Source organism: Hypanus sabinus, chromosome 7 (assembly GCF_030144855.1).
Source record: "Hypanus sabinus isolate sHypSab1 chromosome 7, sHypSab1.hap1, whole genome shotgun sequence".
NCBI classification, from domain to species: domain Eukaryota; kingdom Metazoa; phylum Chordata; class Chondrichthyes; order Myliobatiformes; family Dasyatidae; genus Hypanus; species Hypanus sabinus.
The window spans coordinates 21,274,256-21,298,061 of NC_082712.1; the positions used below are offsets into that span (position 1 = coordinate 21,274,256).

General features: G+C 41.8%; 1 protein-coding gene across 1 annotated transcript in view; it reads right to left on the reverse strand.

The window, feature by feature from the left end:
- glra3 (glycine receptor, alpha 3) overlaps nucleotides 1-23,806 on the reverse strand; it is a 171,775-nt gene that overhangs the window by 22,691 nt on the left and 125,278 nt on the right. The window contains exon 6 of the mRNA XM_059973820.1: nucleotides 3,826-4,040. Within this exon, the coding sequence (XP_059829803.1) occupies nucleotides 3,826-4,040 (215 nt within the window). The remainder of the gene's footprint in view (nucleotides 1-3,825; nucleotides 4,041-23,806) is intronic.

Below are 23,806 nucleotides of genomic sequence, written 5' to 3' on the forward strand. Positions count from 1 at the left end.
TCAATTTCATCTCATACTGACACTGTTCCAAGAACACTAAGGCACAACAGTTTGACCCCGCTGAATTGGCGATCAACCCTCAGCCCATCATTCCATCCTCTCAGATCCTCAATCATCTGGAACCACGAGAATCAGATTTGCCAGGCCCTACAGAATGAATCTACTCTGGCTGACACCTCTGACAGCAGCATCTATGTGCCAGTTGCCCTGCACTGTGAGGAACTCCAGTGGACCCATTCCTCAACCCTCACTGGCCATCCAGGTGCACAATGGACTGATTTTCTGTAACAACTGTTTGGATGTCCCACCATGACCACAGATATACATCAGTTCATCATTGTTTGTCCTCCAAACTGGTGACCCTCTGAAGCCCCTACAGGTTCCTTGTTGCCTGTGGACCGACATCATGGGTTTGTCACCTTCCAATGGGGCCATGGTGATCATGACAGTGGTGGACCAGTTCTCCCAGCCGGCCCACTTCAATACCCTCCCAAAACTTCCATCATTCGCTGAGATGCAGACTCATGTTGGTTCTCCAACATGAAGTTCACCTTCACGGCTTCCTTCGGGACGTTGTGTCAGACCAGGGCCCACAATTCATCTCACCTTCTGCTCCTTCCTCCACTGCTCAGTGAGTTTGTCCTCTAGCGATTATTCACAGATCAATGGTCAGTCATCAGCAAGTGAAGAAGCTTTGCTGCCTCTAACTCTTCCACATGGAAGAAGTGTCTGCTTGGGGCCGATCTGTCCCTCAATCTACACACCTCCTCTGCCATGGGGACATTATCTCTGAAGTGCTTCATGGCTACCATCCCCTGTTGTTTCCTACAGAGGAGCCAACAGTGGCAGTCCCATCTATCAGGGTGCTGGTTCTCTGCCAACAGTGCCTGGAAGAGGGCACAGAGTCCTTCCTAGTGCCCAACTGTGCCTACATCAGCAAGGCCACCTGTCATCAGCACCCAGCCAGACTACTCCAGCCTGGGAACTGGGTCAAGATGTCCACCTGAGAACTATCCCTGTGCATTGACTCCTGGAAGTGTCACACAGGGACCTGGAGGCTGGACCCAAATGTAGAACACAGGCACTGAAGTACTAGGGGCAGGACAGGAACAACTAAAATATAGAACAAGATGGGGAGACTGTGGCATGCAAAGGTGGTCCTGGGGTTCAGAGAGTTCATGGTGAAGGCAGGACCCTGGAGTTCATGGCAAAGGCAGGACCCTGGCTGGGCTAAGGGATGGGTCAAGGAATGCTGGGAGGATAGCCCCCTGGGCAGGCCACATATCTCCTGGGCAGGGCCACCTCCCAGGCAGGAACATGGGGCCTGGACAAGACAGGGAGCACCTGGGCAGGTTGCAGGGCACAACCCATCAGAAGAGAGGGATAGGAAAGGGGTCAGAGTCTCCCCACCAGGCAACAGCAGTTCAGCCTGTTTACCTGACAGAGGCAAGGGATCAGAATGGAGTTTGGTCCAGGGTAACTACAAGAATAGACTTACAGAACTAGATGATTAACAGTGGGTACTCCAAGCCAGGGTCAAAACAGGATAGCCAGGTACACAGCACAAACAAGGCAAACCAGACAGAACAACAAGTATAAAACAAACAAAACAACAACCCAACCAGACTCAGTCCCAGAGCCCCTTATATACACCTGCCAGCAAGTAAGTCTCAGGTGCACCTCCTTAAGCCACGATGATCCTATTTGGGCTTAAGGGTGAAAGGAGGGATGGCTACAAGACCCGGAGTCCGGAGTCTGCAGACCGGATCAAGACCCGGAATGCAGGCTCCGGACTGGACCATAACAGGAAACTCCTACCCTGGTTTATTGGCCCCTTCAAGATTACCCATCACAGACCTCCAGTCACTTACCATCCATGCAAATGTGCCTCAGGATCACACCCACCTTCCATGTGTCCTGCTTCAAAGTCATTGTCTTTGAAGCACTCAACTCTCTTGAGCCCATACCTCTGGAAACTAAGATGGCGGGACGTGGTCCAGAGTACACGGTTTGTCGGTTGACGAATTCACATCATGGTGGATGAGCTGTGCAGTCTCGGGACCAATGGGTAATATACAGCCTGGAGAAAAGCTCTTGGGTACCGCCCAGTTACACCTTGGATCCATTGTTCATCAAAGAATTCCCCCAGCCAATTCAGAACATTATGGGACATCAGAGCCTGGCCGTGGGTAGGGGGGTGGTGGAGGTCCTGTCCGGCATCCACAACAGGCACCCCTCGCCTCCACTGAACTAATAGAAGTAACCTGCCTCGTTTCTAACTCATCACCCATAGCCTATTTAAACCTAACTTTCATCGACAGTCCCTGTACACTCATTGAATCAGCTGGCCTCATCCAGTTGCTCCTAGCCTTCCGTTACCTTGCACCTGTTGTGCTTAGTATCTGTTCTGTCTTGTTTTGTGAACTCTCATGGATTGTTAATCTGCAGTCTACCATTATCACTCACTGCATAGTCATCTCTGCTGCTCTGCTTTTGGGTCAATGCTCCTCTACATTTCCTGACACTTGTTCTTATTTTTGATCATCTCCTACACAGCCCATAATCCATCATATTTCTTACATCCATGTCCTATTGTATCAACTTCCAGCATCACTCCCAACAGTGTGTTCCAGGTATACACCACTCTTTTTGTAAAATAGCGTACATCTGACATTTCCCCTAAACTATCCTCCACTCACTTTGAACTAATGGCCTTGAATGGAGCAATTCAAATAGAAGTCTCCAATGTATTAGTTGTAAACTATATTCCCAAATAATCCTTAAATTTCCTCCAAATTGGTAGAACAAAATCATTACAATATCTTGAATGTTTTGAATAAATAATTCTACACAGATCTAAATTTTAGTGAGAACAACCTTGTTTTTCCTTTCTATGTATCATTCTATATTTTATATACGTGCATGTGTGAGTGAGAGATTACATCCTTCCTAAGGAGTGGTGCTGGGAACTGATAATTGTACATGGCAGGTGTGGGTTAACCAGGCTTCGTACAGTTCTGTATGGCACTTACCTCCATGCATTCTTGTAAGAGGCCACTGTTCCATTGTCTATTTGATTATCTTCAATAAGATCTCAAGCAGTTAAGTGATCTACACATAAACTCTAAGTCTTTTCAGACCTCCATTAATGATCACTTCTTCACCATTTTAATGGTAGTGTTATTCTCACATGAACTATTAATCCAAGTAAAATAATAGCAAAAGGTTTATCTAATGAATGTTGCAAGGGCTTTTATTGAATATGGAATGGTACAACTGTGTGTATGTACTTACAATATACATACAAAGTCTTAGGCACATATATACAGCTAGGATGCCTAACGATTTTGCACAGTACTGTTGTAATTTTATGTATTGCATTGTACTGCTACCGTCAGCCCTGCTAGTGTCCACTTCCAATCATCTTAGACCTGCTCCTCTCTCATGACTCTGCACATCCATGTACTTCACTGTAAAACTGTTACATCTGTTTTTAGTTCCTCACCCTCAAACTGCAGGGTGAATTTTATTATATTATGATCATTGCAACCTAAGGGTTCCTTTGCCTTAAACTCTCTAATCAAATCTGGTTCATGACAGAAAACCCATTTCAGAAATGTCTTTTCCCCAGTGGGCTCAATCACAAGCTTCCCCTCCCAAGGACAACAAGTCCAACCTTAATCTTCATCACATTTTATGCCTTTATAGATTATTTTTGTTCAGTGGGGTACAAAAGTGACCAGCTTGTTAATTGCTTAATAGTTACCTGTTTTCATTTTGAAGATGACATTCGTTAATTCTATGGAAAAAAATCTGGCCTCCTACCTTTGGGAGAGAAGCTCGAGACCCAGAGCTTTGTGTGGTCATTGTGAGAACTGTGGTAATACCCAAGGCTACTCTTGCAGGGGCTGCATCCATATTTATCCAAAAGGACACCCAGGAGAGAATGACGATCAGAAGACTGGGAATGTACATCTGAATGAGATAATAACCCATCTGTCTCTCAAGATGGAATCGCACTTCAATACATGTGAATTTTCCTGCAAGAGTTTAAATAGAGACATAAAAAAGATAGATGTATATTAGACCCAAATGCATGTGAACTTTTGATTGACACCTTATAGTACAAATGTCAATTTCTTTTGAAGCATTTTTGTGCAATTTTACTAAGAGGTAATCAGGCACACTTCAAGGATGCATGTTCAGCCCATTATCTACATGCATGGCTGTAGGGCTAGGCACAGCTCATATGTTATCTATAGATGAAATCTATGTTGTAGATAAAATCTAAATTAACATGGATTTCTCTAACTTCCGGTAATTTCTCCCCTTCCCCTTTTCTCTCTTTTTCCATTTCCCATTCTGGTCCCTTCTTAACCCTTCTCTTCTCCTATCTTGCCTATTATTTCCCTTCAGTGCCCCTCATCCTTCCCTTTCACCCATATTCCACTCTCCTCTCCTATTAGATTCCTTCTTTATCAACCTTTTCCACATATCCCCTCTCAGTTTCTTAATTCATCCCTTCCCCTACCCACCCATCTTCTTCCTCACCTAGATTCTCTTATCACCTTACATTTTGTACTCCTTTCCTTCCCTCCTTCTTCTTATTCTGGTTTTTTCCTCCTTCCTTCCTAGTCCTGATGATCTTGGCCTGAAATGTCAACTGTTTGTTCTTTCCATAGATGCCACCTGACCTGCTGAGTTCCTCCAGCATTTTGTGTGTATTAGCACCTGCAGAATCTCTTGTGTTGTTTTAGATGGCGGAAGGATGTTCTCAAAGGCTGGGAGTTCAGGATCAGAAGTCCTAGTGTAAGGGTCAGGGATCAGGCAGGTCGGAAGGAGATGAGGTGATATTTTGTTAACAAAGAGAAAGATGAAGGTGTGGAATTATTTGCCATAAATAGCAACTGAAACCAAACTATTACACATATTCAAAAGGAATTAGATATAGTACTTGGGGATGGAGGGATCAAAGGAAATGTTGGGAAAGAAGAAAGATGGTGTTGAACTTGGATGATTAGACATGGTCAACTTGAAAGGAGGGTGGTGGTGTTAAGATACATCTCTACCAAGGGAGTGTAAGGCGATCCTTCCCTCTGCTAGACCACAGGTCATCTTGGGCAAGGTGTTGCACCTGCTTAACCCCCTGATCAGCATCACATGAAGTCATGGGAGCAGGTGGTGGATGGTCGTATGAACAGTTGGCTGGTCCTGGTCCTGGTCCACAATCACTGAACAGTACTGATAATAGCTGAAGTCACCTGTCTTGTAATGGCAAACCACTTCTGTAGAAATATTTGCCAAGAACAAAAACATGGCCATGAACGTGCATGTCAATTCAACACAGCATATAATGATGATGATGATGATGATGAGAGAGGGAGAGGGATGGAGAAAATGGAATGAATGGCTTTGATAAAGTAGCCTCAGACAGTCCAGGTATTGTAATTATTTTCAGTGTGTTACGGACTGTAATGTTTTAGAAACGAACCAGCAGCAATAGACTACGCATGGAGTCTGGTTTTGATGTTAAAACCACTATCTTTATTAGTAAGCACGAGGAAATCCGCAGATGCTGGAAATTCAAACAACAACACACACAAAATGCTGGTGGAACACAGCAGGCCAGGCAGCATCTATAGGGAGAAGTGCTGTCGACGTTTCGGGCCGAGACCCTTCGTGTCTTTATTAGTAACTGCTTATAATTTAGTAACTTAAACCAAGATAAACAAAAGTTAACAGTGTTATGTGTATATATGTGTGTAAATATAACTCCTAAACTATATTGAGCTTTGGGGGCGGGGGTGTTGGTGGGGGAAACGAGGCTTAGAGTTTTGAGATGGTAAAGTAGGAAAGTTCAGTAATCCACAAAATAAATAATGGGAGAGAGATATTTGTAATCCAAGTTGTAACGGAGAGGAAAGGTAAGTACGAGATATTCCGCAGGTTCCACGCTGGTAACGAGATCGCAATCGCCATAGATCTTGTCCGTCATCGTTCCAGATCCACATACGAATTATTACCAAAAGTGGCCTGTCAGAGGGATATCGTCTTCAAGTGAATTACCACACAACGTACCTGGGCAAGGGTTAACACATAAGTGGTCTCCACAGGATATCCCAAAAAATCCACTCCGAAGGATTATATGAGGTGACAGCCACACATTCGATGTGCACTGGAACGACAATTAACTCACCCTTGTGGGCATAGGAGAGTTCCAGACTCAGCTGGGACAGGCTGAAGCTACTGGCTTTCTCTCTCTCTCCTCCCCTCTCTCTCTCCTCCTCTCTCTCTCTCCTCTCTCTCTCTCTTTTCAAATCCACAAGAAACAGTCTCAGCCCGTGACTGGCGTCATAGTCCCACCGCACTTAGACACGCTTAAAGCGGCAGTCCACACTAAATGAAAGCTGCGGGTTGGTAACAAGTGCCTTCTACAGGAGGAAGCGATCTGTCAGGCAGAGTGTGAGGACAGCATGATGAACACTGGCAGTGGAGAGAGAGAGTAACTGCAGCATATAGTGAATAAACATGTTGAAAGGAGAAGAGACCAAAGAGGATGAAAGATTACCTTGTAGGTGGAAACACGGAAACAAACAGTGAAATGAATTGTTTGCTTCAAAGATCAACGCACAGGTCTGATATGTGCTGGGGGCAGGCCACCAGTGTCGCCATGCGTCTGGCATCAACATAGCATGCATGGCTTTTGCTAACCCTAACCCATAAGCCTTCAGAATGTAGGAGGAAACTGGAGCACTTGGAGGAAACCCATGTGGCCATGTGGAGAATATATGAACTTCTTATAGGCAACTGCAAGAATTGAGCTGGCACTGTAATACTGTTACACTAACTACTCCTGTTTAGACTTTCTACATTTCCATGCTTCTATACTACTGGACCTTGTGCAGAGGAATCCATGCACCAATCAATCTAACAATCTGAAACCATTAAGTGCCGTGGTCCAGTCCAGGGTCCGCATTCCAGTTTGCAGGCCCCGGACTCCGGGTCCTCTGGCTGTCCCTTGTTTCAGTTGTACTAAACCATAAACACCTGATGCTCATCTTGTTGGCTGGAAATATAAGTGGCCCTGGGATTGAGTGTGGTTGGGGTTGTCTTGTCAAGCAAGTGGCTGGTATAGCCTCTTACCATCTTTAGGCTGTGTTGGAGAACCATGGCTTCTGGGAGCTTTGCTGTTCCTAGTTGGAGCTATCATTGTGGTAAGGATTTAGCTGTTTCCTGGGCCAGCTGGGTGGCTGCCAGCCACTCTGAGCTAGGTCGGGATCTGGTTGTTTCTGTAACCAGCCAAGGCTGTTGGCTCTAATGGCTTCTTGGAGCCACCCTGATGCAGAGATGGAACTGTCTGTTGTTCTTTGGTGTTTGTCTCTTACTGTCCTTGCCCTGGGGGGTAAGTTGGGCTGTCCTGCTGTTGCCCTGTGGGATAATCTGTCTTGTCCTTGCCTTTGTGGGTAAGTCAGTCTGTTCTGCTGCTACATGATGGATGGTCCTGCCCCACCTTGGTGTGGAGTGAAAGTTGAGTCCTGGCTAGTTGAAGAAGTCCTGGCTCTATGTTTATGTACAGTTCCTAGTCTGCCTCCAAGCTCCACCCTCAAGCCTCCAGCCAAGCCACAACTCCAGCCTCAAGCCTCCAACCAAGTCTTGACTCCAGCCTCAAGACCCCAAGTCTCTAGCCAAGCCTGAAGACCCCAAGCCTTGTCATGTCATCACCTGGGTTTTGGGGGGGTCTGAGCCCAAGGCAAGACCCAGATTCTGGGTCCTTGTCCAGTCTCAGGCTGGGAGTCCACCCCAGGTGTCCTGTCCCCTCCTTCAGCTTTGTCCTGCCCTGTTCCTGGCACTGCAGTGTCTGCGTCCTGCATTTGGGTCTTGATATAACACCCCTGTGTGACATTAAGATGTTGGAGATGACCATAATTCTTCATTGTTTTTACAAAAAAGTGAGGGATAAATGTTTAATTCAATGCTACCAGTAATATTCTGTTACTTATTTTTCCAGATTTGTTGCAAATAGCAAGATCCATAATTATCACTCATCTCTAATTGTCCTTGTATGGTGGTAGTGAATTGGCACTTTGGACTGTTGTAATCCAAATCAACAATGCTTTTGGGTAGGGACTTCCAGGTACAGATCTAATAACAATAAACTTACAAGTCAGGGTTCTAGTGGCTTGGAGGAGTACCTGCATTAAAGACCCATTTCCTAACTGCTCTTCAAATATTAATCATTTTAGTAAAACTTTTAGCAACACTCCAGCAGGTCAGGCTGCATGTATGAAGGGAAAGTCGAAGTTTTGGGCTGAGACCCTTCATCAGAATGCAGCTGCCTGACCTCCAGCAATTTTGTGTATTACTCTAGATTTCCAGCTTCTGCAGTATCCCTCCTGCCTCTGGTGAAAGCTCTGTTAAGGTGTACACTATTTGACACAATTGGAACTAAGCTCGTCTGTAGCAGGACTATTTGCCCAGATTGCTGAATTAGTATTGCAGAAGGGTATCCCTACAATCCAGTACTGAAAGCCATGATCAATAAGCTTTGCACAGCATGAGCCAGAGTGACCCAGGAAAAGAGGAAACAGGTGAAACTGGAGAAACAGGAAAATCATCTCATTATTTGTTGCCACGTTATCTGTCCAAAGGAAGCCATAAAATTAGGAGATGTAGACTGACTGAGAAATAGAAATCTCATTGTCAGCTTTTTTTTGAGATGGTGACAATGTATATTTTAACAAGCTATTTAAACAATCCACAAAAAAAAGTTATGCCATAGAGACTTGCTATACTGGCGGTTAAAATGAAATGTGAAATGCTGGAATTATTTGTAATAGTCTTGTACATTATTCAGAAATTCCCATCACACAGGTTATTGCTGGCTGTTTCCACCTGTAATGGAATACACTTGAAATTATTCTGGGTAGATTTGTGCTCCTAAGGACTTAATGGAGAAAATGTTTACTGATTTAAAAATTGTGTACCCATAAGTTTGATATAAACCAGGAGTGGTGCAGTAAAAGGCTTCCCTGGATGATCTAACATGCAGACAAAAGTACTTTAAACTACAAATTGCAGTTTTCTAAAGCTCTGTCTTCAGTACTTAATCACAACCACACCGTTACAAACACTCCAAGGATCTAATCTCAACTCCTTAACAACTTTTGGAAATGGAGGGTCAACTGTAGGCCATTCAGCCCTTCAAGTTATTCAACCTATCAAAAGTCTTCCTAAATAAAAATATATCTAGAACATAAGATACAGGACAGCTATTTCCATTCAACTATTTGTTTCTTGAACCAACCAGCACAGCCCTGATGACAATAGTTTAGGAACATTTGGGCAACTTGGCATAGATACCTTCGTTCTAATTGTTTTCTTTCTTGCAAAAATTATGAATAATTTGTATTTCAAACATAGAATATAAAACAGCACAGCACAGGATCAGGTCCTTCAGACCATGATGTTGTACTGAATAAATTAAACTAGTCATTAAATGCCCAACCAAACTAATCCCTCCTGCTACATAGTTTTCATATCCCTTCATTCCCTGCACTTTCATGTTCCTATCCAAGAGCCTCTTAAAAGCCCCTACTGTAGTTGGCTCTAGCGCTACCTCTGGCAGCACATTTAGAGTGTTATAGTGGTCAGGCTTTGGATCTTGTGGCACAGTTAGAGTTAGGCAGGTATGATGTTATGGGCAACATTGAGTCATAGCTGAAAGAAGTTAATAGTTGGGAGCTTAATATCCAAGTATACACAATGTATTAAAAGGACAGGAGGTAGACAGAGGGGTTGGGGTGTGTCTTGGTCAGAAATGAAATTAAATCCTTACAAAGAGGTGATAGAGGATTTAAAGATGTAGAAGCCTTGCAGGTAGAGCTAAGAAACTGCAAGACTAAAAAGACCCCCATAGGAGTTATTTCCATGCCTACAAACAGTATCCAGGATATGGGGTACAAATTACAATGGGACGTAGACCAAGCATGTCAAAAGGGCAATGTTAAAATCGTCATGGCAGATTTCAATACACAGGTAGACTGGGAAAATCAGGTTGGTGCTGGATCCCAAGGAATGGAATTTGTAGAATGCCTACATGATGTTTTTTTTTAGAGCAGCTTGTGGTTAAGCTCACTGGGGAAAAGGCAATTCTTGAATGGGTTTTGTGTCATGAACCAGATTTGATTAGGGAGTTTAAGGCAAAGGAGCTCTTGGGATTCAGTGATCAAAATATGATAAAATCCATCCTGCAGTTTGAGAGGGAGAAGCTAAAGACAGATGTATCAGTTTTACAGTGAAGTAAAGGGAATCACAGAGACGTGAGAGAGGAGCAGGCCTAAGTTGATTGGAAGGGCACACTAGCAGGGATGATGGCAGAACAGCAATGGTTTGAGAATTTGGAAGGCACAGGATAGATGCACCCCAACGTTGAAGAAGTATTCTAAGGGAGAATGAGGCAGCCATGGATGACAAAGGAAGTCAAAGAAAGAATAAAAGCAAAAAGATGGCATATAATACAGCAAAAATGAGTTGAAAGTTAGAGGATTGGGTGTGGTGATATCATGTGTCATGTGTCAGAATGTGATTAGACAAGAGTTCGGAGCATGCACGGAAATGACAGGATGATCGAGAAGCTTGTATGTTAAAACGTGGTGGCTGTTTGCTGTTAAATAAAAGTTCTAATTATGATCTTCCAGAATATGTCTTTATGAGTAACCAAAGGTATATATAAAGAACACAACATGGTGTCAGAAGCTGTTCTGGAAGAATAATTCGTTTTGCTAACGTGGAAGAAGCAAAGATAATCGAAAAAAAGAGCGCAAAGTTTTTCGTTGTTTGCTAACAGCTTTATGAATGGAAGTTTTGCAACCCCCATTGACACATCAGCTGACTGGAAATGTAGCTGAAAACTGGAAAAGATTTAAACAGTGTTTTGAAATTTATTTATCTCCGATCGGAGCAAGATAATAAAACAGAGAAAACGAAAGCTGCAATTCCATTCCACGTGATTGGAGATGACCCAATTGAGGTAAATAACTATCTTACTCTTGAGAATGGAGATAACTTTAATCTAAAAGTGATAATTGACAAGTTTGAAGCATTTTGTATACTGAAGCACAATGTGATGTACGAATGGTCCAAATTCTTTACGTGCAAGCAGAAAGCTGGTCAAGCGATTGATCAATCTGTTATGGAGTTGAGAAACCACAGTAAAACATGCGTGTTTGCAAGGCTTACAGTCTCTCTCATTAATGACAGAATTGTTTGCAGCATTCGGGATAATGATCTGAGAGAAAGACTGTTAGAATAAGATTTGAATTTGGAAAAAGCTGTGGCAATCTGCAAAGCTTTGGAGACAGTGATGTCGCAGGTTAAAGAGCTTTTTATCGAGAATGGCAGCGTAGATGCTGTAAAGCGCAAACATTAGAAAAAAAATTAAGCGACAACAAAACTGACAGAGCAAGATGTCTTCTGAAAGAAAAAAACAACTTTGTGATCACTGTGGGCGGCAGCACCAACCTAAAGTGTGTCCAGCACATTGGAAAGTGTGGAACAACTGCGGTAAGAGCAATAATTTTTCATGCTGTTGCAGAAGTAGAAAGGAAATAAAACACGTAAGTGCAGTGCTTGAAAATGAATGTGAGGAGTTTTATGTAGTTTTATGTGCTTTGTGAAAACAATCAAAGTAAGATTGACTGGACTATTCCATTGCAAGTGAATCAAAACAATATTCTGTTTAAATTGGATACTGGAGCAGAAGTAAATGTTCTTGCAGAATCTGAGTTTAATGTATTAATGCCAAGACCAAAGTTACATCAGACATTTATAAAAGTGACTGGGTATTCAGGTGCAGACATTCCAGTTAAAGGAACATGTGTGGCAAAAGTATCACACAAAAATATTGTGCACAAACTTTCATTTGTGGCTGTGCCAAAGAATGTACAGTCAATTCTGGGTTTATCTGCCTGTGAGAGACTGAATTTGGTGGAAAGAGTATTAGTCCTGGACAGTGACGCAGAGTCAGAATACAGTGACTTGATGAAAGAGTATGAGAACTTGTTCAAAGGGCTTGGTTGTCTTCCAGGACAGCACGCAATTAAAATTGACAACACAGTGCCACCCATAGTACATCCATGTCGAAAAGTACTTTTTGCATTAAGTGATCAACTGAAAACGGAGCTTGACAGAGCGGAATGGTTAGGAGTCATACAAAAAAAATGACAAACCGACTAAACAGGTCAATTTGCTTGTTATTGTTGATAAGAAAAATGGAAAACTGAGGATTTGCTTAGATCCAAGAGCCTTGAATCGAGCCATTAAAAGAGAGCATTTCAAATTGCCTACTCGTGAAGAAATTACGTCACAGTTTGCTAATGCAAAGTATTTTAGTAAATTAGATGCATCCTCTGGATTCTGGCAACTTAAACTAGATGAACCAAGTTCAAAGTTGTGTAACTTTAACACTCCTTTTGCCAGATACCATTTTCTTAGGCTTCCATTTGGAATTGCATCAGCTCCTGAAGTGTACCATAAAACCATTCACATGCACATTGAGGGTGTACATACTTCCATGGATGATATTATTGTTTGGGGATCATCTAAACAAGAGCATGATGCCAGACTCAGACAAGTCTTTGAGGCAACATGCAAGGCAAACCTGAAGCTGAATAAAGGCAAATGTCAGCTAGGAGTGACTGAACTTACCTTTGTGGGTGATATCATCAGCAAAGAGGTTGTATGTCCTGATCCATTGAAGGTTTCTGCTATTGAGAACATGCTAAGACTGCAATGTAAAAAGGATGTTCAAAGGTTTATGGGAATGGTCAACTACATGGGAAAATTCATTCCCAATCTTTCAGAATAGCTTGCTCCATCAAGGCAGCTAACAGAAAAGAAAACCGAATGGAGCTGGAATCATGAGCAGGAGAAAGCATGGCAAAATCTCAAGAAAGTGCTCACTAAAGAACCTGTGCTGAAATTCTATGACGCTGAGAGACCCATCAAAATCTCATGTGATGCATCTCAAGCAGATTTAGAGGCAGTATTCCTCCAAAAACATGATAAGGAATGGCTACCAGTGGCATATACATCTCGTTCATTATCCGATCCAGAAACAAGGTATGCCCAAATTGAAAAATAATTGCTCAGCATTATGTTTGCTTGTGAGAGATTTCATCAGTTTGTGTCAGGGCAATCTATTGATGTTGAAACCGATCATAAGCCTTTAATTGCATTGTTTGACAAACTTTTAAGAGACTGTCCTTTGCGAATTCAGCGAATGATGATCAAATTGTAAAGGTATGCATTGAATGTGTCATACACACCTGAAAAACTCATGTACACGGCTGACACACTTTCCAGAGCTATAGATCCAACAACAAAAGACAGTCACAGCAACGTTATTGATGTTCAGGTATTTATTGATATGGTCATAGAAACTGTACCTGTTGCTCCCAATAAGTTGGAACTGCCGCGTCTTGAGAGAGAGAAGGACAAAATTCTCATTCAGGTAATACAAGTGGTGTTGGATGGATGGCCAGATAATATGCATGACTGTATCTCAGAAGTATAAGATTATTGGAACCATAGATCAGAACTTTCTGTTGTGGATGGGATATTGTACAAAGGTAGCAGAATTGTGATTCCTAAAAGTCTCCAAACAGAAATGCTTGGGAAAATTTATGAAGGCCACCTAGGTATTGAGAAGTGTAAGGGAAGGGCACAGGAAGTGATGTTTTAGCCCAGGATGAATCAAGAAATTACAGAATTGGTGTCTTCTTGTCAAATATGCTTTAAATACTGATCTAGGAACCCTAAGGAGCCACTGCATCCACATCCTAGACTTCAGAGACCTTATCAGAAGAGAGGCATTGATCTGTTTGTAACTGACAACAAAGATTATCTATTAATAACAAACTACTACTCCTTGTGCCCTGAAGAGTGTAGTTTGGGTAGAACAACAGCAGAGAATGTAATTACATGCATGAAATCAGTTTTTTCCCACACATGGTGTACCTGATGAAGTTTTCACAGACAATGGTCCACAATTCAATGGTGAATGCATGAGACATTTTGCTCAGGAATGGGGCTTTGTCCATACTACATCTGGTCCCGTTTTCCCTCAGTCCAATGCATCAGTTGAGAAGTTGGTAGGAATTATCAAGAAACTGATGCACAAAGCAAAAGATAATGGAGGTGATTTTTATAAAGCTTTGTTAGCCTATCGTAGTACTCCACTTGAATATGAATTTTCACCTGCTCAGCTCTTGATGGGATGACATTTGAGATCTGCCAATAAATGAGAGCCTCCTGAGAACAGAGTAAGGTGAACAAGTGAAAAGATGGAAAGATGAACACAAAGCAAAGCAGAAAACATACTTTGACAGATGTTCTCATCCATTACCTGAACTGCACCAAGATGAAGTGAGAACACAAGACAAAATGAACACGTGGACACAGAAAGCTATAGTACTTGAAGAAGTACAACCCAGATCATACATGGTCCAAACAGAAGAAGGAGTAGTGTTAAGAAGAAATCACAAAGACCTCAAGAAGGAGCCAACTTCAGAGTTTCCATTAACTGATGCCGACCAGAAAAAATATGAAAATAACAACGAAACACAAGAACTGCGTGAACCACTTAGAAAGTCTACTCATGTTTGTAAACCCCCAGAGAGACTGATAGAGACATGTTAAATTATGCATTTGTCTTGATTAATGTTGCTAATTATTTTTTCTTTTTAAGGAAAGGAAGATGTGGTGATATCACGTGTCACATGTCAGAACTTGATTAGACAGAGCTCGGAGCATGCGCAGAAGTGACAGAATGATCGAGAAGCTTGTATGTTAAAACGTGGTGGCTGTTTGCTGTTAAGTAAAAGTTCTGGTTATGTTCTGTCTGAATATGTGTCTTTATGAGTAACCCACAGTACGTATAAAGAACACAACATTGGGAAGCTTTTAACAACCAACAGAAGGCTACTAAAAAAACCACAATGAAGGAAAAGATGAAACATGAAAGTAAGCTAGCCAATAACATAAAAGAAGATACCAGAAGATTTTTTTCAGATAAATAAAGAGTAAAGGAGAGGTGAGAGTAGATATAGGATTGCTGGAAAATTACACTGGAGAAACAGTAAAGGGAGACAGAAAAATGGTAGATGAATGTAATATGTATTTTGCATCTGTCTTTACTGTGAAATACAGCAATATGCCATAAATTCAAGAATGTCAGTGAGCAGAAGTCAGTGTAGTTAGTATTACTAAGGAGAGGATGTACTTAGAAAGGAAATTATTGGCCTTTCAGCCTGTCTTCAGTGGTTGGGAAGATGTTGGAGTCCATTATTAAAGATGAGTTTTTGGGGTACTTAGAGGCACATGGTAAAACAGGCCAAAGTCACCATTATTTCTTTAAGGGGAAATCTTGCCCAGCAAATCTGTTGGAATTGTTTGAGGAAATTACAGGGAGGGAGACAAAAGAGCGTCAGTGGAGGTTGCTTATTTGGTTTTTCAGAAGCTCTTTGACAAAGTGCTGCATGTGAAGCTTAACAACATGTGAAGCCCATGGAATTACAGGAGAGGTACTAGCATAGATAAAAGATTTGCTGACTGGTGGGAAGCAAAGAGTAGGAATAAAAGGGACCTTTCCTGGTTGGCTGCCGGTGACTAGTGGAGTTTCACAGGTGTTAGGACTGCTTCTTTTCATTTTATATGTCAACGATCTGAATGATGGAACTGATGGCTTTGTATTTGCAGACAATATGAAGATAGGTGGAAGGGCAGGTAGTTTTGAGTAAGCAAGAAGTCTGCAGAAAGACTAAGACAGACTGGGAGAATGGCAAAACAAGTGGCACATGGAATATAGTGTAGGGGAATTTATGGCCATGCACCTTGGTAGAAAGAATAAAGGTGTGGGCTATATTTGAAATTCAGAGAAAATTCAAAAACCAGAGATGCAAAGGGACTTGGGAGTTCTACTGCAGGATTCTCCAAGGGTGAGCTTAAAGACTGAGTCAGTGGTAAGGAAGGCAAATGCAATGTTCCCATTCATTTTGAGAGGAGTAGACTATAAGACCAAGAATGTAATGCTGAGGCTTTATAAAACATTGGTCAGACTACAGTTGGAGAATCGTGAGCAGTTTTGGGACCATTATCTAAGGAAAGGTGTTGGAATTGGAGAGCGCCGAGGACATTTGGGAGAATGATTTTGGGATTAAAAGGGTTAATGCGTGAGGACAATTTGATGGCTTTGACCCTGTACTTGCTGTAGTTTAGAAGAATATGGGGTGGGTGAATCTCACTGAAATCTTGAATATCGAAATGCCCAGATCGAATGGATGCGGAGAGGAAGTCTCCTGTAGTGTGTCAGTTCAGCACGGACTAGAAGGGCCAAGATGGCCTGTTTCTGTGCTGTAATTGTTATATGGTTATAAGAGCACAGCCGCAGAATAGAGGGATGTCCATTTAGAAGAGAGATGAGGAAGAATTTCTTTAGCCAGAGGGTGGTGAATCTGTGGAATTCATTGCCACAGATGGCTGTGGAGGCCAAATCATTAAGTATATTTAAAGTGGAAGTTGATAGGTTATTGATTAGTCAAGATGTCGAAGGTTATGGGCAGAAGGCAAGAGAATGGGGTTGAGAAGGAGCAATGGAATGGCGGAGCAGACTTGATGGGCCAAATAGACTAATTCTCTCCTACGTCTTCTGGCCTTATAGTTATTTCCTAGACAGTCACTACTCTGTGTAAAAATATTTGCCTCACAGATCTTCTTTGACTTTTGCTTTCTCACCTTAAATGTGTATCTTCTTGTAAAGGTTGCTTAAATGGTGCTATGTGCCTGTAATGCTGATGCAAGTTAGCTTTTCATTGCACCTATGCATATGACAATAAACTTGACTGATGGGTGTGGAAATGTGAATACCTGATTTATAAGGTCTTTTATTTATTTGTTTATTGATTTGTGTGTTTATTTATTTAGTGATACAGCATTCTCATCCCTTGAGCCATACCGCGCCCCGCCCCAGCAACCCCTGACAAAACTGATTAATATGAACCTCATCATGTAACAATTTCCAATGACTGATTAATCTATTGTGAACATCTTTGGACAGTGTGTGGAAACTGGAGCATGTGGAGAAAACCCACGCTTTCCACGGAGCGGACACACAGAAACTCCTTACGGAACAGCGCTGGAATTGAACTCTGAACTCTGGAAAGCATCAAGCTGTAATAGCAATGCACTAATTGCTATGCTATCATACTGCCACTTTACTTGAAAACAAGCTACCTGTCAGGAATTCTAACAACCTTCTCTAACTTATTCCTTTAGAAGAAGAAATCCTTCATAATAGATGTCTGATAACTAGCACTAGAGACTCCATTACTAGCAGCAAATGCAGTCTGGGAAGCAAATCTCAACATGGGACTGAATATCAAACCATTTTTCTATCTCCATATTGTATCATATCGCATATTCATCTTAAACAGCTTAATTAGCAGAGCTAAAAGGATATTAAGATCATTGCTATCTTCCCTTGTTATTTAAATCTGTTCTATTTCCTTGCTCATAATTAATATTATTGCAAATCATGATGCATTAATGTGAGAGCAGCAAGGTAATGTAGTGGTTTGTGCATCGCTTTACAGCACCAGTGATCACCGATCGGGAATCAATTCCTGCTGCTATCTGTAAGGAGTTTGTATGTGATCGTATGGGTTTCCTTCGGGTGCTTTGGTTTTCACTCACATTCCAAAGACCCGTAAGGTTAGGGTTAGCGAGTTGTGGGCATGCTGTGTTGGCACCGGATGCGTGGAGATACTTGAAGGCTGCCCAGCATAATCCATGCTGATTTGATTTGGCACTAACAATAAATTTTACTGTATGTTTCAATATGCATGTGACAAATCAAGCCAATCTAATCAAAACCTATCACACCATCAAGTTCAAGAACACCTACAGTGCCTTGAAAAGGTATTCAGCCCCCAACCCTTTGTTCACATAAATGAGAATTACAACTAGGGGCTTAGAGCAATTTAACTAAGAATTTTTATTTATGAATCGCATGCTCCTTTTTTCCACAGTAGAGCCTGAAACAAGTAAAATCATAAATTGTAAATTGTTATTATATTTGTGATACACTTACTGCTAAAAGAAAGCATACCCTTATTCATAAAGACTTTGCAAAGCATGACTTAAAAGATACTGTGATGATGTGGAAGAATATCTGCTGTACATATGAGACAAAAGTGGAACATTTTGGCCTCAAGAGCAAGGAAGGCTTTCAAAGCTTGCAGAGGGATCAGAAAACGGCAAATGGAATTTAATGCAGACAAGTGTGAGGTGTTGCATTTTGGAAGGACAAATCAAGATAGGACATACACAGTAAATGGTAGGGCTCTGAGGAGTGCAGAGGAACAAAGGGATCTGGGAGTTCAGATACGTAATTCCCTGAAAGTAGTGTCACAGGTAGACAGGGTTGTAAAGAAGGCTTTTGGCATCCTGGCATTCATAAATCAAAGTATTGAGTGCAGGAGTTGGGATGTTATGGTGAGGTTATATAAAACATTGGTGAGGCCAAATTTAGAGTATTATGCACAGTTCTGGTCACCTAACTATAAGAAGGATGTCAGTAAGATTGAAAGAGTGCAGAGAAGATTTACTAGGATGTTGCCGGGTCTTCAGGAGTTGAGTTACAGGGAAAGGTTGAATAGGTTAGGACTTTATTCCCTGGAGTGTAGAAGAATGAGGGGAGATTTGATAGAGGTTTACAAAATTATGAGGGTATAGACAGAGTAGATGCAAGTAGGCCCTTTCCACTTAGATTAGGAGAGATAAATATGAGAGGACATGGCTTTAGGGTGAGAGGGGAAAGGTTTAGGGGGAACATCTTCACTCAGAGAATGGTGGGAGTGTGGAACGAGCTGCCATTTGACGTGGTAAATGCGGGCTCACTCTTAAGTTTTAAAAATAAATTGAATAGATACATGGATGGGAGAGGTCTGGAGGGTTATGGACCGGGTACAGGTCAATGGAACTAGCGGAATAAAGTTTTGGCAGAGACCAGAAGGGCCGAATGGCCTATTTTCTGTGCTGTAGTGTTCTATAGTTCTATGATTCTAACACTAAGTGGTACGTTTGCTATAAATCTAACAAGGGGCATCAGCCAGATAACATCATCACTACTGTAAAGTATGGTGGATTTAGCATCATGCTATGGGGATGCTTTACAGCAGCAGGGGCTGGAAATCTGGTCAGGATTAATGGGAAGATGAATGCTACTAAATACAGAAAGATCCTAGATAAAAACCTGCTAGCCTCTGCCAGAAAGCCTAAACTGGGGAGGAAGTTTGTTTTTCAGTAGGACAACAACCTGAAGCACATTCCCAGAAGAACCATTGAGTGGCTGTGGTGAACTACATATACCTGTCTGGACACTTCCCCGCTGACTGCTCCTGTGGCTCCTCCCACAGACCCCTGGATAAAGGCGATTGGAGGCACTGCTCCTTCCTCAGTCTCCAGGATGTTGTGTGGTGGTCTCTTGCAGCTAATAAAAGCCTATCATTCACCTCCCGTCTCTGAGAGTTATTGATGGTGCATCAGTGGCTTCAAATGAAGAAAATTGATGTTCTTGAGTGGCCCTGTCAGAGTCCTGACCTTAAAACAATAAAACATCTGTAGCAAGACTTCAAGACTGCTGTCCAGTCTGGCACAGATTGAGTAATTTTGCAAGGAGGAATAAGCAAATCTTGCTGTATCAAGTTGTGCAATGGCTTATCCAAAAACACTACTAGCTGTAATAGCTGCGCGAGGTACTGAGCAAAGGGTGATGAACACTTATAACCATATAACCATATAATAATCACAGCACGGAAACAGGCCATCTCGGCCCTCCTAGTCCGTGCCGAACCCTTAATCTCACCTAGTCCCACCTACCCGCACTCAGCCCATAACCCTCCACTCCTTTCCTGTCCATATACCTATCCAATTTTACCTTAAATGACACAACTGAACTGGCCTCTACTACTTCTACAGGAAGCTCATTCCACACAGCTATCACTCTTTGAGTAAAGAAATACCCCCTCGTGTTTCCCTTAAACTTCTGCCCCCTAACTCTCAAATCATGTCCTCTAGTTTGAATCTCCCCTACCCTCAATGGAAACAGCCTGTTCATCTATCCCTCTCAAAATTTTAAATACCTCGATCAAATCCCCCCTCAACCTTCTACGCTCCAATGAATAGAGACCTAACTTGTTCAACCTTTCTCTGTAACTTAATTGCTGAAACCCAGGTAACATCCTAGTAAATCGTCTCTGCACTCTCTCTAATTTATTGATATCTTTCCTATAATTCGGTGACCAGAACTGCACACAATATTCCAAATTTGGCCTTACCAATGCCTTGTACAACTTTAGCATTACATCCCAACTTCTGTACTCAATGCTTTGATTTATAAAGGCCAGCGTTCCAAAAGCCCTCTTCACCACCCTATCTACATGAGACTCCACTTTCAGGGAACTATGCACAGTTATTCCTAGATCTCTCTGTTCCTCTGCATTCCTCAATGCCCTACCATTTACTCTGTATGTTCTATTTGGATTATTCCTGCCAAAATGTAGAACCTCACACTTCTCAGCATTAAACTCCATCTGCCAACGTTCAGCCCATTCTTCTAACCGGCATAAATCTCCCTGCAAGCATTGAAAATCCACCTCATTATCCACAAAACCTCCTACCTTAGTATCATCGGCATACTTACTAATCCAATTTACCACCCCATCATCCAGATCATTTATGTATATTACAAACAACATTGGGCCCAAAACAGATCCCTGAGGCACCCCGCTAGTCACCGGCCTCCATCCCGATAAACAATTATCCACCACTACTCTCTGGCATCTCCCATCTAGCCACTGTTGAATCCATTTTATTACTCCAGCATTAATACCTAACGACTGAACCTTCTTAACTAACCTTCCATGTGGAACTTTGTCAAAGGCTTTGCTGAAGTCCATATAGACTACATCCACTGCCTTACCCTCGTCAACATTCCTCGTAACTTCTTCAAAAAATTCAATAAGGTTTGTCAAACATGACCTTCCATGCACAAATCCATGCTGGCTACTTCTAATCAGATCCTGTCTATCCAGATAATTATAAATACTATCTCTAAGAATACTTCCATTAATTTACCCACAACTGATAGGTCTATAATTGCTAGGCTTCCTTCTAGAACCCTTTTTAAACAATGGAACCACATGAGCAATACGCCAATCCTCCGGCACAATCCCCGTTTCTAATGACATATTAAAGATCTCCGTCAGAGCTCCTGCTATTTCTACACAAACTTCCCTCAAGGTCCTGGGGAATATCCTGTCAGGATCCGGAGATTTATCCACTTTTAAATTTCTTAAAAGCGCCAGTACCTCCACCTCTTTAATTGTCATAGGTTCCATAACTTCCTTACTTGTTTCCCACACCTTAGACAATTCAATATTCTTCTCCTTAGTGAATACCGAAGAGAAGAAATCATTCAAAATCTCTCCCATCTCCTTCGGTTCCACACATAGCTGACCACTCTGATTCTCTAAGGGACCAATTTTATCCCTCACTATCCTCTTGCTTTTAATATAACTGTAGAAATCTTTCGGATTTACTTTCATCTTATTTGCCAAACCAACCTCGTATCTTCTTTTATCTTTTCTAATCTCTTTCTTAAGATTCCTTTTACATTCTTTATATTCCTTGAGCAATTCCTTTACTCCATGCTGCCTATATGTATTGTAGACATCCCTCTTTTTCTGAACCAAATTTCTAATATCCCTTGAAAACCATGGTGATCTCAAACCTTTAACCTTTCCTTTCACCCTAACAGGAACATAAAGATTCTGTACCCTCATAATTTCACCCTTAAATGACCTCCATTTCTCTATTACATCCTTCCCATAAAACAACTTGACTCAATCCACTCTCTCTAAATCCCTTCGCATCCCCTCAAAGTTAGCCTTTCTCCAATCAAAAATCTCAACTCTAGGTCCAGTCCTGTCCTTCTCTATAATTATATTGAAGCTAATGCTATTGTGATCACTGGACCCGAAGTGCTCCCCAACACATACATCTGTCAGCTGACCTATCGCATTCCCTAACAGGAGATCCAACACTGCCCCATCTCTAGTTGGTACTTCTATGTATTGTTGCAAAAAACTATCCTGCACACATTTCACAAACTCTAAACCATCCAGCCCTTTTACAGAATGAGCTTCCCAGTCTATGTGTGGAAAATTAAAATCTCCCACAATCACCACCTTGTGTTTACTACAAATATCTGCTATCTCCTTACACATTTGCTCTTCCAACTCACGCGCCCCATTAGGTGGCCTATAATACACTCCTATCAGTGTTACTGCACCTTTCCCATTCTTCAATTCCACCCAAATGGCCTCCCTAGAGGAGCCTCTAATCTATCCTTCCAAAGCACCGCCATAAGATTTTCTCGGACAAGCAATGCAACACCTCCTCCTCTGGCCCCTCCTACTCTATCACACCTGAAGCAACTAAATCCAGGAATATTTAGTTGCCAATCACACCTTTCCTGCAACCATGTTTCACTAATAGCTACAACATCATAATTCCAGGTATCAATCCACGCTTTAAGCTCATCCACCTTTCTTACAATGCTCCTAGCATTAAAATAGATACATTTAAGATACTCAACTTCTGAACTGCTGACTTTTCAGTTTTTGAATTTTTAGTTTTTCAATTTTCCCTGTTCTCTATGCTCTACTGTGAAAAAAGAGCATGTGACTCACAAACAAAAATTCTTGGTTAAATTGAGCAAAATCCCTGGGTGTAACAATCATTTATTTTAAAAAGGTTTGGGAGCTGAAAACATTTTCAAGGCACTGCACTTCAATCATTTGGTTCTTGAAATAACTTGCACACTCCTAATCATTGTTATTTAGCCATTCTATTACCACTTGGATCACTTTGCGCTAAAGTTGATTTTTTTGTTGTAATTATGTTCTTTCCTGGAAAAATTGTATACAATTCTTGTTTATTTTTTGTTTTTCTTGTGAAGGCTGATCATCTGATGGTATGTGCCTGGGTTACTGCTGCAAGGAAGCTTTTCATTGGACCTCTAAATACCTGCTCTTGTGCATCTGACAATAAACTTGACTCAGCTGTATCCACGCTCCTTAAAACTTTTCAACAACTCTGTTTTTTAAATATAATTATAATGATTTGATGTGGGATACCCTCTGACCTAGAAAGTAAAAAGACACAGAAGAATCAGAACCAGAAGCAGCATTTTCCCTGCCAAATAATAAGACTGATCTTAAGACATAGGAGTAGGATCAGGCTGTTTGGCCCATTGAGTCTGCTCCACCATTACATCATGGCTGGTTTATTATCTCTCTCAATACTACTCTCCTGCCTTCTCCCTGTAAACTTTATCCCCTTACTAATCAAGAACCTGTCAACCTCCACTTTAGATATACCCAATGACTTGTCCCCCACAGCCATCTGTGACAATGAATTCCACAGATTCACCACCTTCTGGCTAAATAAATTCTCCTCATCAAGATGTCTTTGTATTCTGAAGTGTGCCTTCTGTTCCTGGACCCCCAACCTTAGGACACATCCTGTCCACATCTCTTTCATCTCGGTCTTTCAATATTCAATAGGTTTGTTTGATAAGATCTTGATTAATCCAGTCATGTGCCTAAGATCACCTTCCTGTTCTCTTCACATACCTTGACTTGAGAATCTTTGATGACCCTTTGCACACAACTCTCCCCATTTACAT